Source organism: Saccopteryx leptura, chromosome 5, assembly GCF_036850995.1.
Source record: "Saccopteryx leptura isolate mSacLep1 chromosome 5, mSacLep1_pri_phased_curated, whole genome shotgun sequence".
Lineage (NCBI taxonomy): Eukaryota > Metazoa > Chordata > Mammalia > Chiroptera > Emballonuridae > Saccopteryx > Saccopteryx leptura.
In genome coordinates, this window is record NC_089507.1 from 30,635,101 (window position 1) to 30,650,999 (window position 15,899).

The 15,899-nt window shown below is 36.2% G+C and overlaps 1 protein-coding gene across 1 annotated transcript in view; it reads left to right on the top strand.

The window, feature by feature from the left end:
• Positions 1-15,899, top strand: part of SLC30A9 (solute carrier family 30 member 9) — a 70,779-nt gene that overhangs the window by 45,624 nt on the left and 9,256 nt on the right. The window contains exons 11-17 of the mRNA XM_066385072.1: positions 15-150; positions 1,956-1,995; positions 2,754-2,825; positions 3,264-3,371; positions 8,712-8,877; positions 11,132-11,261; positions 15,214-15,327. Coding sequence (XP_066241169.1) covers positions 15-150; positions 1,956-1,995; positions 2,754-2,825; positions 3,264-3,371; positions 8,712-8,877; positions 11,132-11,261; positions 15,214-15,327 — 766 coding nt within the window. The remainder of the gene's footprint in view (positions 1-14; positions 151-1,955; positions 1,996-2,753; positions 2,826-3,263; positions 3,372-8,711; positions 8,878-11,131; positions 11,262-15,213; positions 15,328-15,899) is intronic.

The following is a 15,899-nucleotide window of genomic DNA, read 5'->3' on the forward strand; positions in this document are numbered from 1 at the left end:
TTTTTATTTTCCAGGTATGGATTTTCAAATATGCGCTATATTGCATCACTAATTAGTGGTGTTGGTATTTTCATGATGGGTGCAGGATTATCTTGGTACCATGGAATTATGGGATTGCTTAATCCTCAACCAATGGAATCCCTTCTCTGGGTAATCTTCTTTTCCCCTTCAGTTTTGAAGTAATATGAAATAGCGTTTAAATAGAGTAGAATGCCTTTGTCGTTTTGATATTAAAGAACAGCACTAATACATACCTTCTTGACTGGGTCACATAGGGTTATGTATCTGTAGCTGTGCTTTTACAACATCACTGAACATGACCTCTAAATTATTTGATTCAATGATGTTGAAGAAGAACAGCTTTGTAGGTAGAATTATTAAGCACTATTTCCTTGGTTAACATATTGGGCAGTTCCATTAATTTTTTTAGTTTCTGTTGAAGAACAAGAAGATTTCTGTTCACTTTTAGCCCCAAGAATAACCTCCTATCAGTAATTAAAATATCCAGTCCCATATAATAGTCATATGTTGACATTGTATATAAAGTGAAAGCTGCTCATTTCCCTCAGCCTGGTAAAAGCCTACACTACAGGAATGGGAGGGTGAGAGCATAGTCGTGTTACGTATTTTCCCTCGCAGGGCTCCTACTCTTCTGTCCTACTCCCTAGGTTGCCTGTGGCAGCAGTGAAGTTAGGAATAGGGGACAAGAAAGTATTACTTCAGTGGCATCAATGTCATTTTTCCAGCTTCCTCTGGACTTTGCAGAGATGCAAAACTGGTTTTTTTTCTCCCGATTGTGGGCACTTCGTGGAGATTGCCTTGCTTGGCCACTCTGACTCTAGTTCCCTTGACAAGCACAGATTGGTTATATGGCACACCCTCTTAGCTTCTGTGTTTCATGGTGTAATTCCAGACTATTTTTGCTGAGATTGCTTTGCATTTGGCAAGAAGTCTTTGGGGCAGTTGGTGTCTTTCCAAAAGACCCCTACTCAGTTCCATGTCTGAGACCTATGTGTTAAAACACATATCTTGAACACATTCTTGGTGAGAGTGCAGTATTTTCCCAAGCCCAGACATATACTCTGCTGACACAGCCAATATCGGTTACTAGACTTAGACTTGCCTATAAATTTATTTTTCAAGCGTGCATTAGACACAGCTCACTGTGATCTCTAACCTCTAGGGGCACACAGACAACTTTCTGAGCAATCTCAACAGCTCAACAGCTTTTCCCAAAGAAATATTTACTTTTGGCCTCCTAACCTCAGTTCTACTTATGTGAGCTAGTAGATGTAGAGCTAGGAGTTGTAAAACCAGGATCTGGCCACCTTCTGTCCAAGGCCTGAATAGATGGTATAGCGCCTCATTTTGGAATGTTGAGTACTTGCAACCTACCTTGTTCTCAATTAGAGTGAATCTCATTTTAACAATTGGTTACATACACCTGTATGTCTACATAATAACAAACCTATTAAACTAGGCTTTTTCTACAGTTTTTATTGACTAGTTTCCTACCGTAATACATTTCATATAATTAGAATGAAGAGGGGTATTTCCTCTATTCTGCAAAGGTTCAGCCACGTTATAGATAGCTCATTCTCAGAGCATTCATCTAATTTGTACAGTATTACTTTATAGAGGCAGAGAAGTCAGTAATTCTGTAGTTAGGGATTGATTAATTAAATTTCCAGTTGTGTTTTAAAGCTTCTAGAAGCTCTCCTATCCTTTAGTAAATAAATGGGATTCCATCAGACTATGACTCTTTGTTAATAAATAATAGATTCAGCACACCATAGACCAATTTATATTTCTTAGGTTTTATCTCGGAATCTTGGAAAGGTGCTGTCTCCCTTTATTGGGCGATATCTGTGTTAAATACTACAAACTTTATGCATGAACAATTGTGATTTTTTAATGCAATTAATTTGTGCTTTATTTTAATACTTATTTTCTAGGCATATTGTATTTTAGCAGGATCATTGGTATCAGAAGGAGGTATGTACTATCATAGTATCTCTTTATTATTAATTTAGTAATACACAGCAGTTCATTAAAAAAATTGAGAATAGGAATCTAAGCTTTGTCTACTGTTAGGGAGTAAATTCTAGTATGATGTCCTGTGACTGCTTCTGTAATGAATGGGGGCAAGGGAAAAGCAGTTTTTCCTTGTGTATCATATCGTAAAATTCAGAACATTTGAAATCGAGTATAAAATATAACTAAATACTGAGTTCTAAAAAATCAGACTTTAGTATATTAATCAGAGAAGGCTGTCTTTTTTTGCAATGAAAATATTTCAGTTTCTGGAATTTTCAACTACAGCAGAATTATGACAGAGAAGTGCCTAATTCACTGCTTTACTCATATGTTTACTTCTCAAACATTGTCACTTTCTGTGCACAGTGGTTCCTTCATCTTTGACAATCTGTAAAATGATGGTAACACCACCTGCCTCAAAGGTTGTTGGATCAAAAGTGATTGTGATCAGTGTGGTGACTGCCAAATAGCTTGTCCAATAATTAAGGCTGTTATTGTGGTAATGATATTTAAATTATTGTGGTTTAAAAATATGGAATTTTTATGTTGTGATGATTAATTGAGCTCTTGATAATGACTAGTTAATACAGAACTTTTCCTTATTTCCAACCCTGGCATTAAAGTGTTATGCATATTTATTTATCTTTTGAGATGTCATCTTTAAAGTTTGGAGGCATGAAGTTCCTTCCTTGCTTATCAGAATGCTTTTCTTTCAGCAACACTTCTCGTTGCTATAAATGAACTTCGTAGGAGTGCACAGGCCAAAGGAATGTCATTTTACAAGTATGGTATGTGTCTAAAAACCAGGTGTATTATTTCATCTCCTTTACTTGCTTAAAATTGCCCAGTATTATTGCTTTGTTGATTACAGATATTTATAAAATATATGTTAGTGTCTTCCCTATGTATGGCTCTTTACATATACATCAGTCTCTTAAAAAGAGAAATGCAGTGTAATTTGAACATGAACACTAATTTATATTTGGATTTAACTTAAGTAAATTACAGTATTTCTGAATACGCTTATATGACTTGAGACGGTAATTGGAACATGTAAACCAAGGAATTACATTTGTATTGAGCAGTGTTTTTAAAATCAGGATCTCATACATTTTTAATCTTAATTTTTATCTTAGTTTTAAATGGATACTTATTGAAATGTTACCTAAGAGTATCAAGTTAAGATTTCAAGAAGCTTCTTTTTTGTCTCTTCCCCACTGATTAAGTAATGGAAAGTCGTGATCCTAGTACAAATGTTATTTTATTGGAGGATACTGCAGCAGTCTTGGGAGTGACAATAGCAGCCACTTGTATGGGACTTACTTCTATAACAGGTAAATGTTTTTTATATTACAAGTGGTTTATTTGTACTATTGTATTTAAATAATTCTCTAATATGTAGAAATATTCTTTTATATAAATGAATAATTTTAAACCAGTAGGTTGTTAGATACTAATTTCATACTAACCTCTTATTAACTTATTTGTATAAAACATTTGGTGTAAATTTTTTTTGAATTATAAATTTTTCTTAGAAATAAAGAATGCTGTTATGTTAATAGAGTATTTCTGTAATGCTCTAAACTTTTCTAACTGTGACTTAATAAATTACCCAATCTTTACTTATGAAAGTATTGATATTTATCCTAGTAACCTCACAGTTTTATAATGATAAATACAAGAGAGAAGTTGAATAAATTCTAAAGCTCTAAATAAATACATATTGTGACTCTTGTTAATTTGTCTTCTCCACTGTTACTACCAATAGTAAGTGCTACTCCTTTCCTGTTTTCTTGACTCTTGAGTTGATTCCAACCTCATTTCAGTAGCTAGTTAAGTGTTCTGAAGGCTAGTACAATACAGACAAATTCGAAGACAAAAAAATAATTTTATTTTTATTTTCTAAACAAAGAACTGCTTAGTATGCAAAGACTCAAATTTCTGAGGCTGGCATTCTCTTGGAATAGGACTTCTTCCATTCTTTCCCATTTCTTCTTGCATATTCCAAATAATTTGAGGTGATGAGCTTTCATACTTCTGCAGTGTTTCTTTTTTTTTCTTTCTTTCTGAAGTTGGAAACAGGGAGGCAGTCAGACAGACTCCGGCATGCGCCCGACCGGGATCCACCTGGCATGCCCACCAGGGGGCGATGCTCTGCCCATCTAAGGCGTGGCTCTGTTGTGACCAGAGCCATTCTAGCGCCTGAGGCAGAGGCCACAGAGCCATCCTCAGCGCCCGGGCCAACTTTGCTCCAATGGAGCCTTGGCTGTGGGAGGGGAAGAGAGTGACAGAGAGGAAGGAGAGGGGGAGGGGTGGAGAAGCAGATGGGCGCTTCTCCTGTGTGCCCTGGCCGGGAATGGAACCCGGGACTCCTGCATGCTAGGCCAATGCTCTACCACTGAGCCAACCGGCCAGGGTGCAGTGTTTCTTAAAATATTCTAAAATATGAATGTCTTTCTTATTTTGAATATAAATTTTAAAACTAAACCAACATTTTCTGATTTTGACTGCAATACAGAATATTTCTAAAAGTTTTGTTTTTCTGGTTGATATGATCATTTTAGACTTTTTTTTGGATATAAATAATTGGCAAAATTTTAGGCTTAAAAAAGTGTGACTTGATGAATAAATCAGCTTTTAATAGATTTTCTTTTATATAATAATGTTAACCAGTCAAATCAGACTTATAAAATTTTTGTTTTCAGAGTATTTCACATGAATTATATTTTATTTAATTAGTTAACTCATTTAAATTAAATAACATGCTAAGATATAAATAAAATATTTTCTAGCTAATATTTCTGTGATTTCTGTAGAATCATTTATACATATATTTTAAAATAAAAATAATTAAATTTGAATTTCTAAAGAGCAATATATTTGATTTTGAACTCTGTAATTTTAGGTCTAGTAGATTATATTTCACTTACAAGTGGATTATTTTTAAGAGTACAGATAAGTCAGTGTACTTTGTTCTGTTTTTAACTTAATGTTAGTAAAACTAATATGTGAATTGAGATTTTTTTTGGTAAAATATGTTCTGTTAAGCATTAAGAGATTTAAATTTAATGTTAGCATTTAATCTTTAGAATAAAAAGACTTCTAATTATAAAAGTTGGGTGTAAAATTTATTAAAGATTCAAAATATAATATTTATTGATACCTGTTCTATAAATATTAATCTACACATTTATAAATCATAACTTCTCATTGGTCCTGGGAGAGAATTAAGCCCTAGCAATTGAAGACAATTTTTTAGAATCATAATCAGCTGGAGGTTGCAAAGATACAGAATCTTAGCCCCCACCTCTCGAGTTTTTGGTTCAGAAGATCTAGGGTGAGGCCTGAGAATTTGCATTTCTACTATTGATAAGTCCTCAAGTGATGGTGAAGCTGTTGGTCTAGGGACCATACTTTGAGAACCACTGTTGTAAGGTACCCATAGCATGCAATGAATGAACTTTCTTTTTTGTATTTACAAAAGTACTAGGTTATGGCCCTGGCCGAATAGCTCCATTGGTAAAGCATCGTCCCAATACACAGAGGGTGCCGGTTCGACCTCTAGTAAGGCACATACAGAAATAGATCTATCTATGTTTCTGTCTCTCTTTCCTTTCCTCTCTCTGAAGTCAATAAACAAAAAATTTTTTTTGAAAAGCATTATTAGTTATGTATCACTCTTAGTTGAATGATAAAAGAGTGACCCATATAAATTTTCTGTATGGCTTAATTCTCTCATAGAACCTTAGTAAGAATAAGACACAAAAATGGTTATTTCTTTCAGCTTTTGATCTCACAATTACATTGTCAAGCTGGGATAGGAAAAGTGCTACTAATATTGCTAATAGAAATAAGCTATTATATTACGTATTAATATGTATTTGAATTCTCTAATCTGAAAATACTCAACCATTACTTATATAATGACAAGATACAAGAAACAGACCTTAAATAATTAAGCCCCATGATACCCCTATGTAATATTGAAGCAAGTTGTATCATTCCCATTTTGTACAATGGTAGAACTATTAGAACAGGAGTCGGGAACCTTTTTGGCTGAGAGAGCCATGAATGCCACATATTTTAAAATGTAATTTCGTGAGAGCCATACAATCTGTTTAACTCTAAATACTAGTAAATGTGTGCATTTTATGTAAGACCAACACTTTTAAAGTACAATAAGTCTCTGAATTCTTTTTAATAATGTTGTTATGCTCTTGCTAACCAATGATGAATAAAGTACTTCTTACCATTAATGCGACTTCTGGTGCTGCATGGTTTTGCTGATGGCTTTGTAGTCTGGTTGATATGTGCTGTGGTTAAGCTTCATGCAGGCGTTGAGACTTCTATCCATTAAACGTTCCATCCATCTTGAACATTAAGACCAAGGTGATCGTACATTGGTCTTAACGTTCTTTAGATGTGAGAAAGACTGCTCACATTGCATATGTAGAGCCAAACATTATCAGTACAGCAATACTCACACGCTGCAGTGTGTGGTGTGTGACAGGAAGCACGTTCCAAGTTTTGACAATCAGCTGGTCCACGGGTTGAAGTTTTTTCATTTCTCCCCACTTGTATTTGCTCACCAACTCTGCTTGCTATCGTGCAAGTCTTTCCAAATCTTCATTCAGTGACTTGAACTTATTTATCCACATGTCTGAGGCCTTCAGGTCAGCAGCTTGTAGCTCAAAATCTCTGACGGAGACACTGGGGATGTAACTCAGGTCAGCGCTGTCCACTACACACTCGTGTGGATGGGTGATGAACTTAAAAAGACGAGTGTGCATACAAAATTCTCTAAAGCGCTCTTTGAATGATTGCAGGAGATTAGATGTGAAGCCCGCTAGCTGCTGGAGATCAAGATGTTGAGCAGGGTCACTTGCTGTGCATGCATCTTTAAATTCTCCCAGTTTTTCAAAGTGTAGTAAACGATCTGTTTCAGTATCTGCGATGAAGAGTTCCAGCTTGTTTTCAAATGCAAACACTGCTTGTTGAAGGGATAAGACTGTATTTCCAACGCCTTGCATTTTCACATTGAGCTGGTTCAGATGTTCAGTCGTGTCCACGAGATAGTAGAACTTCAGGAGCCACTCAGTGTTAGCTAACTCAGGATGCTCGACATTTTTCATTTCAAGAAAAATCCGGATTTCGCTCAGACAAGTTGCGAAACGACTGAACACCTTCCCTCTTGACAACCAATGCACATTGCTGTGCAGCAGCAGACCAGGATAATTATTCCCAACTTCATCCAGCAGTGTTTTAAACTGGTGATCATTTAAAGCTCGGGCAACAATAAAGTTGACCACCCAAATGACCAGCAACATCACCTCACCAAGCTGCTCGCCACACATCTGAGCACAAAGCCCCTCCTGATGAAGGATGCAGTGAAAACTTAGGATGGGTCTCTTTTCATGTTCACAAAGAAGTGCTACGAATCCTCTGTTTTTCCCCACCATGCACGGAGCACCATCAGTACACACCGAAATATTTTATCCATCGGTAGATTTTTTTCTTTAGCGAACTCAGTGAAAGTCTTGAATAAATCCTCCCCTCTTGTCTCTTTCATAGGCAAAACAACAGGACTTTTCTCACATAGTGTGTCACCGACAGCATACCTTGCAATCATGCGGAACTGGAATAATGGCTTACGTCTATTGACTCATCCAAAGTGAGAGAAAAGAATGGTGCTGCATTTATGTCCTTCACTTGTGTTGCCTCAATTTGATTTGCCATCATGATGGTACAATTATGAACAGTTCCTGCCTACAGAGGCATGTCTTTTATTCATTTGATTATCTTGTCTTTGTCTAAAAAGTCGTCAGAAAGTTCATTGGCAACATCAAGCATGAATGTTTTGGCATACTCCCATCTGTGATGGCTTTCCGTTTCTCACAATTGCTAAAGCACCAGCAAAGCTAGCCGAACTCCAGTCACCTTGTTGGGTCCAAACACGGAGTTGCTGCTGACTAGCTTGCACTCTGCGCAGTAGCTCTTGACATGCTTTCTTCCTGCTGTCCCCCACTGGATATTTCGATGCAAACATAGTATGGCATGTGTCGAAGTGCTGCTTTATATTTGACCGTTTCATCGATGCAATTTTATCATTGCATATTAGACACACTGCAGAACCTGCTCTCTCCACAAAGGCGAATTCCTGTGTCTATTCCTGCTGAAAAGTACGATACTCCTCATCTTTTTTTCTTTTAGCCATCTTCTTCGTCAAAGGGTTTCTGCAATTAGCTGACTGACTACTTGATTAAGAGGAGGGAAGTTTACTTCCTGACCTCACAACGACCTGTGTACATTACGCATTATCCAATAAAAATTTGGTGTTGTCCCGGAGGACAGCTGTGATTGGCTCCAGCCACCCGCAACCATGACCATGAGTGGTAGGAAATGAATGGATTGTAATACATGAGAATGTTTTATATTTTTAATGTTATTATTTTTTTAATTAAAGATTTGTCTGTGAGCCAGATGCAGCCATCAAAAGAGCCACATCTGGCTCGTGAGCCATAGGTTCCCGATCCCTATATTAGAAGAAAGTCATTAAAGGAGTCAGAATGAATTTTAAGACCCTTGATCTGCCGATTCTGTTTCTTTGCTCACTAAGGCTCATTGAAATAGTACACAGCATGTTAATTTACTGACTTCTTATGTGTTTTATTTAGGCAATCCACTGTATGACAGCCTAGGTTCTTTGGGTGTGGGCACCTTATTAGGTGTGGTCTCAGCATTCCTCATCTACACTAACACAGAAGCACTGTTGGGGCGATCCATCCAGCCCGAACAAGTACAGCGGCTTACTGAACTCCTGGAGAACGACCCATCAGTAAGGTCAGCTTATTCCAGTGAAGCTGTTAAGATATACGCAATCATTAAAAAATAGAAATGCTTGGCCTGACCTGTGGTGGCGCAGTGGGATAAAGCGTCAACCTGGAACACTGAGGTTGCCGGTTCGAAACCTTGGGCTTGCCTGGTCAAGGCACATATGGGAGTTGATGCTTCCTGCTCCTCCCCCTTCTCTCTCTTTTTCTCTCTCACTCCTCTCTCTCTAAAAATCAATAAAAATTAAAAAAAAAAAAAGACTGGAGGAAAGTAAAAACAAAATAGAAATGCTTGGTTTGTTACTATTTCCAGAAGAGGTTTTGGATCCCTAGCCTTCAGAGTTTGTTAATCTATTACTTTTTAGAATGGCAACCTTACAAGACAGGAAGTGAAACCATTTAGGAAACTCCTTAAGTTTCCTCTTTAGTTTTGTGTCTCTAAGTATTAGAATAAAGAACTAGATGTAATGAGAACAGAAGTTTGCAAAGTAGTTGCTTCCTTAATGTGGAACCATTTAGGTAGAACTTTCATATTTATATTTGCCTTATATTTGTATTGCAATTACACACTGAACATATTAAATTTAAGAAGATTTTATTTATGAGGAAGTGATTACCAAATTAAATATAACATATTTCCATTGAAAATAAACATTGTTTTAGCTTATTTTAAAAGTTTTTCCTTAAAATTTTTATATTTTAAATTATGTAAGAATAAAGAATGCAGGACTTTGGAGAGAATCAGAGATACAGAGTTCTAATAGTATTTTTTCAGTGAAATTCAGTAGCAGTGTGGTTTCAGAGTGAAATGGAAGAAACTCACCTTTAAAATCTCTATTTTCCACTAGCTACATAGATACTTTAAACTTTAAAATAAGAATGTATTTTTGTTCTGTGTTATAATTAAAATCTTTAAGTTAAATCTTTTAAGAATGGCTTCTTTGAATTGGTAGAACAAATGATTAAATGATTAAGTCCTGTTGGTTTACAACCTGGAGAAATAGTTACCTAGCTGGATCAAGATTAGAAATTGAGCATTCTTAAAATAAGTACTAGACTTAGTAACTTAATGTAAGATAATCCATATTAATATCTTTTTTTGTATATGATATCTTTGTTTGATTTTGGTGTCAAGGTAATACCTTATAGAATAAGTAAGGGAAATGTTCCCTTCTCTTCTATTTTTTAGAAGAGCTTGTGAAAAATGGGTAGTATTTCTTCTTTAAATGTTTGGTAGAGCCCTGATTGGGTAACTGAGTTGCTTAGAGCATTGTCCCAATACACCAAGGTTATGGGTTTGCTCTCTGGCCAAGGCTCATACAGGAATCAAGCAATGAATGAATAAATAAGTGGAACAACAAAATCGATATTTCTCTCTCCACCCCACCCCCTTCCTTTCTCTCTAAAATCAATTTTAAAAAATTTTAATGTTTGGTAGAATTCATTAGTGGTGCCATCTGGGTATGGGTTTTTCTTTGAGACTAGTGTTTTTATTATTATTATTATTATTACTACTACTACTACTAATTCTATCTCTACTTGTTACAGATCTGTTCAGATTGTCTTTTTCTTGAGTTGTTTCGGTACTTTGTATCCCTCTGGGAATTTGTCCATGGCTTCTAAGTTATCCAATTTGTTATCATACAACAGTTCACAGAATTTCTTTGTAGTCTATTTATTTATTTATTTATTTATTTATTTTGTATTTTTCTGAAGCCGGAAACGGGGAGAGACAGACAGACTCCCGCATGCGCCCGACCGGGATCCACCCAGCACGCCCACCAGAGGGCAATGCTCTGTCCCTCCGGGGCGTCGCTCTGTTGCGACCAGAGCCACTCTAGCGCCTGGGCAGAGGCCAAGGAGCCATCCCCAGCGCCCGGGCCATCTTTGCTCCAGTGGAGCCTCGGCTGCGGGAGGGGAAGAGAGAGACAGAGAGGAAGGAGAGGGGGAGGGGTGGAGAAGCAGATGGGTGCTTCTCCTGTGTGCCCTGGCCGGGAATCGAACCCAGGACTTCTGCATGCCAGGCCGACGCTCTACCACTGAGCCAACCGGCCAGGGCTCTTTTTTATTTCTTTAGGTTTGGTGGTAATTCTCTTCTTTCAATTCTAATCCTAATAATTTGAGTCTTTTCTTGTTTTTCTTGGTCAGTCTAACTTAGTCCATTTTCATCTCTAGTGGGAAATACTTTTAGACTTTGTGCCATTCAGGTATATGTGCATATATGTGTGTGAATATACATTTGTAAGCATTGTTATTGATTGCAGGGCGATTCATGATGTTAAAGCCACAGATATGGGACTAGGTAAAGTAAGATTTAAGGCAGAAGTAGATTTTGATGGACGAGTTGTTACAAGATCATATTTGGAAAAACAAGATTTTGACCAAATGCTACAGGTAAGTTTATGTATTTATTATTTTCTTATAAAGTCAATGGTTAGAAAAATTACTTTTTAGGTAAATAAGACTTTTCTTTTACAATTCATAAAGTCACTTCAGCTTTCAACTTCTTAGGGTTCCAAAATTTGACAGAGATCCTTTTACTTACTATAGAGTGGATTAGAGGAGATAGAAGTACAAACTTACTATTATAAGTGCTTGCCATGCATTTTTTTTTTTTTTTTTTTTTTTACAGAGGTAGAGATAGACAGGGACAGACAGACAGGAACGGAGAGAGATGAAAAGCATCAATCATCAGTTTCTTGTTGCGCGTTGCTACTTCTTAGTTGTTCATTGATTGCTTTCTCACATGTGCCTTGACCGCGGGCCTTCAGCAGACTGAGTAACCCCTTGCTCAAGCCAGCGACCTTGGGTCCAAGCTGGTGAGCTTTTTCCACAAGCCAGATGATCCCGTGCTCAAGCTGATGACCTCGGGGTCTCGAACCTGGGTCCTTCCGCATCCCAGTCTGACGCTCTATCCACTGCGCCACCACCTGGTCAGGCTTGCCATGCATTTTATATGTTATCTAATTTACTTTCAACAACCCTGTGAGGTAAAGAAATAATATTTTTATTTTTATATATAGGCATAGAGAGATTAAGTACTTGCCTAAAATTGCAGAGCCATAATATGGAGTCACATGTGAATTTAGATCTCTGAACGTCCAGAATCCATGTTTTTTGTTGTTGTTGTTTTTGTGACAAAGACAGAGAGACAGATAGGGACAGACAGACAGAAAGGGAGAGAGATGAGGAGCATCAATTCTTTGTTGCATAACTTAGTTCAGTGGTTCTCAAACTTCCTGAAGTCGGGGCGCATTTAAAATTCTACAAATAATTGTAGGCACACTATATACAAATTTCTGAGAAATGTTATAATAATTAAGTCAAATATTAAAGAAAATAATATAAAGTCCAAGCGTGCTTTTATGGTAATTAAATGAATAAATACAACAAAATTAAATTTATTCTGACATTAAAAAACATTTTTATGTTACTTTTTTTTTATGTTATATTTTTTGAGTTATGCTTTTTAGAATTCATAAAAAAGAGGATAAGAAAAACGACAAAAATGTTATCTTTATATAGATAGATAGATAGATACATTCTTAGTAAGATTTAGTAAATTCGGCAGGTCCCCATGTGAATGTGTTAAGTTTTTTTCATTCTTGTGTTTATGAGAAACATGAGCCTGATGTGTCGTAGTGATTTCTTCAATGTTTGGGCATATATTTGAAAGGCAAACTCTCATTTCCTCGTCAGTACATTGAAGAATTCCTCTCTTTTTACTCTTAATTATGTTGAGTGTAGAAAACCCTCACCATACATATCATCTTAACTTCACACCAAACAAAGGATAGAAGAAACTTACCTCCAGTCTTTCTGGGGAACATGGGGGGTAGTGTAAACAATCCAGCACCACAGCTTAACAGCCTTTTGCAACCTAATCAGGCAAGTGAGGTGGGGGGTTGAGCAGACTGTCAGCTAACAGCCAATTCCCCACACCTCTGTCCCCCCAAAATCTAAACTCCAAAACCCTGTTAGTTTTTTGGTCCCCAACAGGCACGTATTTCTCTGGAATACCATAGGGCGCATCTGGCAATCTTCTAGGACACACCAGTGCTCCCAGGTGCACACTTTGAGAACCACTGTCTTAGTTATTCATTGATTGCTTTCTCATATGTGCCTAGACCGGAGGGCTACTGCAGACCAAGTGACCCCTTGCTCAAACCAGATGAGCCTGTGCTCAAGCCGGCGACCTCGGGGTTTCGAGCTTGGGTCCTCCACGTCCCAGTCCTACACCCTATCCACTGTGCCACCACCCGGTCAGGCAGAATCCATGTTTTTTTTATTAATAGCTTAAAAGAGAATTTACAGAAGATAATATGATGAATAGCACAGAGGTTACCATTTGCCTTTGTCAAATTGTAATGTTTTACCATATTATATTTGCTTAAGGTTTTTAAAAAAAGAAATAAATCATTGCAAAAACAGTAGTAACCCTTGTTTTCTCATTGTAGATTCCATTCTTCTTCCTTCATCCCTAGAATTAACAGTTATCCTGAAACTGAAAGGCAGAAACCATGGGCCGAACCAAAAACATGAGGCTAGTGTGTTCCAAAAGGAGAATTTACTTAAAAAACACCTGAGTGCAGGCGGGCTGAGACCAGCAAAGGGTGTCAGCCCCTAGGGAGGTGTAGGACGAGGTTATAGGGATTGTCCAAGGACCTTGGGCAAAGGTAGCTGCAAGATAACTTAACTCTGTGATTGGGAGAGGCACCACAGCTCCTCAAAATCGCACCCTAATCCAGTCATCCCTTATCAGCATCCACTACAAGGGGGGGTCTAAGCTGGGTTACTGAGTAGGCAAGTCCTACTTCCTCCTTCAGGCCTGCATTGTTTTTAAGAAAGCTGGTAGATGAGTAGCCTTTTTTTTTTTTTATCATAATCTAGTACCTATCATTTCTATTTAGGTTTTTATACCTCTCAATATATTTTTCTTAGCATAATATATAATAATATTTGTATGTTTAAACATTGATATAAATGATATCATACTATGTGACTGCCTCTACAGTCTCCTTAATGGCAACTTTTTGAGATTCTTCCATGTTAATATACATCATATTTTTTGCTCCATAAGATGTACTTTTTTCCTGAAAAAGTGGAGGGGAAAATGCCCATGTGTCTTATGGAGCAAAAAATATGGTATTTTATTAAATATTTTAATGTACCATTTGGTTCAGATTTTTTTTTTCTTATTTTCCTTCTTAAAACCCTAGGTGTGTCTTATGGTCAGGTGTGTCTTATGGAGTGAAAAATACGGTATACCTTTAGTTACCATACTTTAATCGCTTTATAATATGCCATCTTATGACTATCAGCAATTTATCCAGTTTCTAGGTAATGGACATTTATTTCTATATTGTTTCTGATGTTAAGCTATTAGAAACAATTCCACAGTGGCATTCTCATCCACGTTTTCTTGTTCACATGTGCATGAATTTCTTTGGGTAATATATATATAGCTAGATTTAAAGTAGGTCGGCCTCTGGGTGCATGTATCTTCAGCTTCTCTAGATATTGACAAATTCTTTCCCAAAGTGGGTCAGTTTAATTTGCATCACTAGAGTATCAAATTTCTATTGCTTTACATTCTTACTAGATTATATTGATAGAGTTTTGAAATGTTTGTCATTATGATAGGTGTGAAATGGTATCTTGTTTTAATTTATATTTCCCTGGTAGTAGTGAGATTAATATACATTGATACTCACTGACCATTGAGATTTCCTCGACTTGTTTATATTTGTTTCCTTAATTTCTGTTATTGTGACAGATTATAAACATTTAATTTTTAATATGCTTGATACTAGTTCTTCCTGAGTTGGATATATGCAAATACATTTTTCTGGTTTGTGATTTATCATTTTGCTTTGTTGTGCAAAAGATATAGTGTGGTTTTTAATTTTACTGTCAAATTTGTCATTTCTTTCTTTATGTGTTTTATATTCTTGCCTGAGTAATCTTTCCTTATCCCATTACTGTAAGCATACTTTTTTCCCCTAAAAGTTTTATGTTTTTTAATTCACTTAGAATTGTTTGTTTTGTTTAATGCTAGGTGGTAGGGGTTTCTTTTTTTTTTTTTTTATAGGAAAATAATTGCCCTGACACTATTTATTGAAAAGTCTATTCTTTTACCACTAATTTCTAATGCTACCTTAATATAGCTTTGTATTTAATTTTTTCTTGAATTTTTTTTGGAAGTAGGTGGTTTATTGCCTATTGCTTGAAAGATTTTTATTTTTTTATTAAACTTAATAGTGTTATAATTTTTTAAAAGAAATCATCAATGTACTACTATGATTTAAAATTTTTTTGTTTTGTTTTCCTGCTATTGTCTTTATAGGAAATTCAACAAGTGAAAACTCCTGAAGAACTAGAGACCTTTATGCTTAAACATGGAGAAAATATTGTTGATACTTTAGGAGCTGAAGTAGATAGACTTGAGAAGGAACTAAAAGTAAGACGTTTATTATAATAATATAATATCTATTTTTGAATACTTATTCTATGTTAGACACTATGCTAATTGCATCACATGTTTATTCTCTCAGTAACCCATTGGTTGCTTCGGGTGAGGAAATGATTGGGTTAAAGAAGTTAGATAATTTATTTGAGAAAGTAGGGGAATTGGAATTTGAACCTGTGTAGCTCAATTTCAACTTCTGTACTTTTATCACTATTCTAGACTACTTGCTTAATATCTAAAATAGTCAAATGTTTTTGTTTGTGTTTAAATAAGAATAATTTAGAAAGTTTCTAGAGAGAGGTAAAAGGGAAGGTTTTTAAAAATAGGTTTATTTAGACAATTTTAATGGGGTGACATTGGTCAACTAGAGCACATAGATTCAGAGAAAACATCTCCAGATAATTTTGACGTTCAATTATGTCAAAATTGAACCCATCACCCAAAGTCAAATCATCCTCTGTCACCCTTCCTTTGGTCTTTATGGCTCTTCCCTCCTGCCACCCTCCCTTCCCTGCCCCTGGTAACCACTGCACTCTTATCTATGTCCATGAGTCTCAATTTTG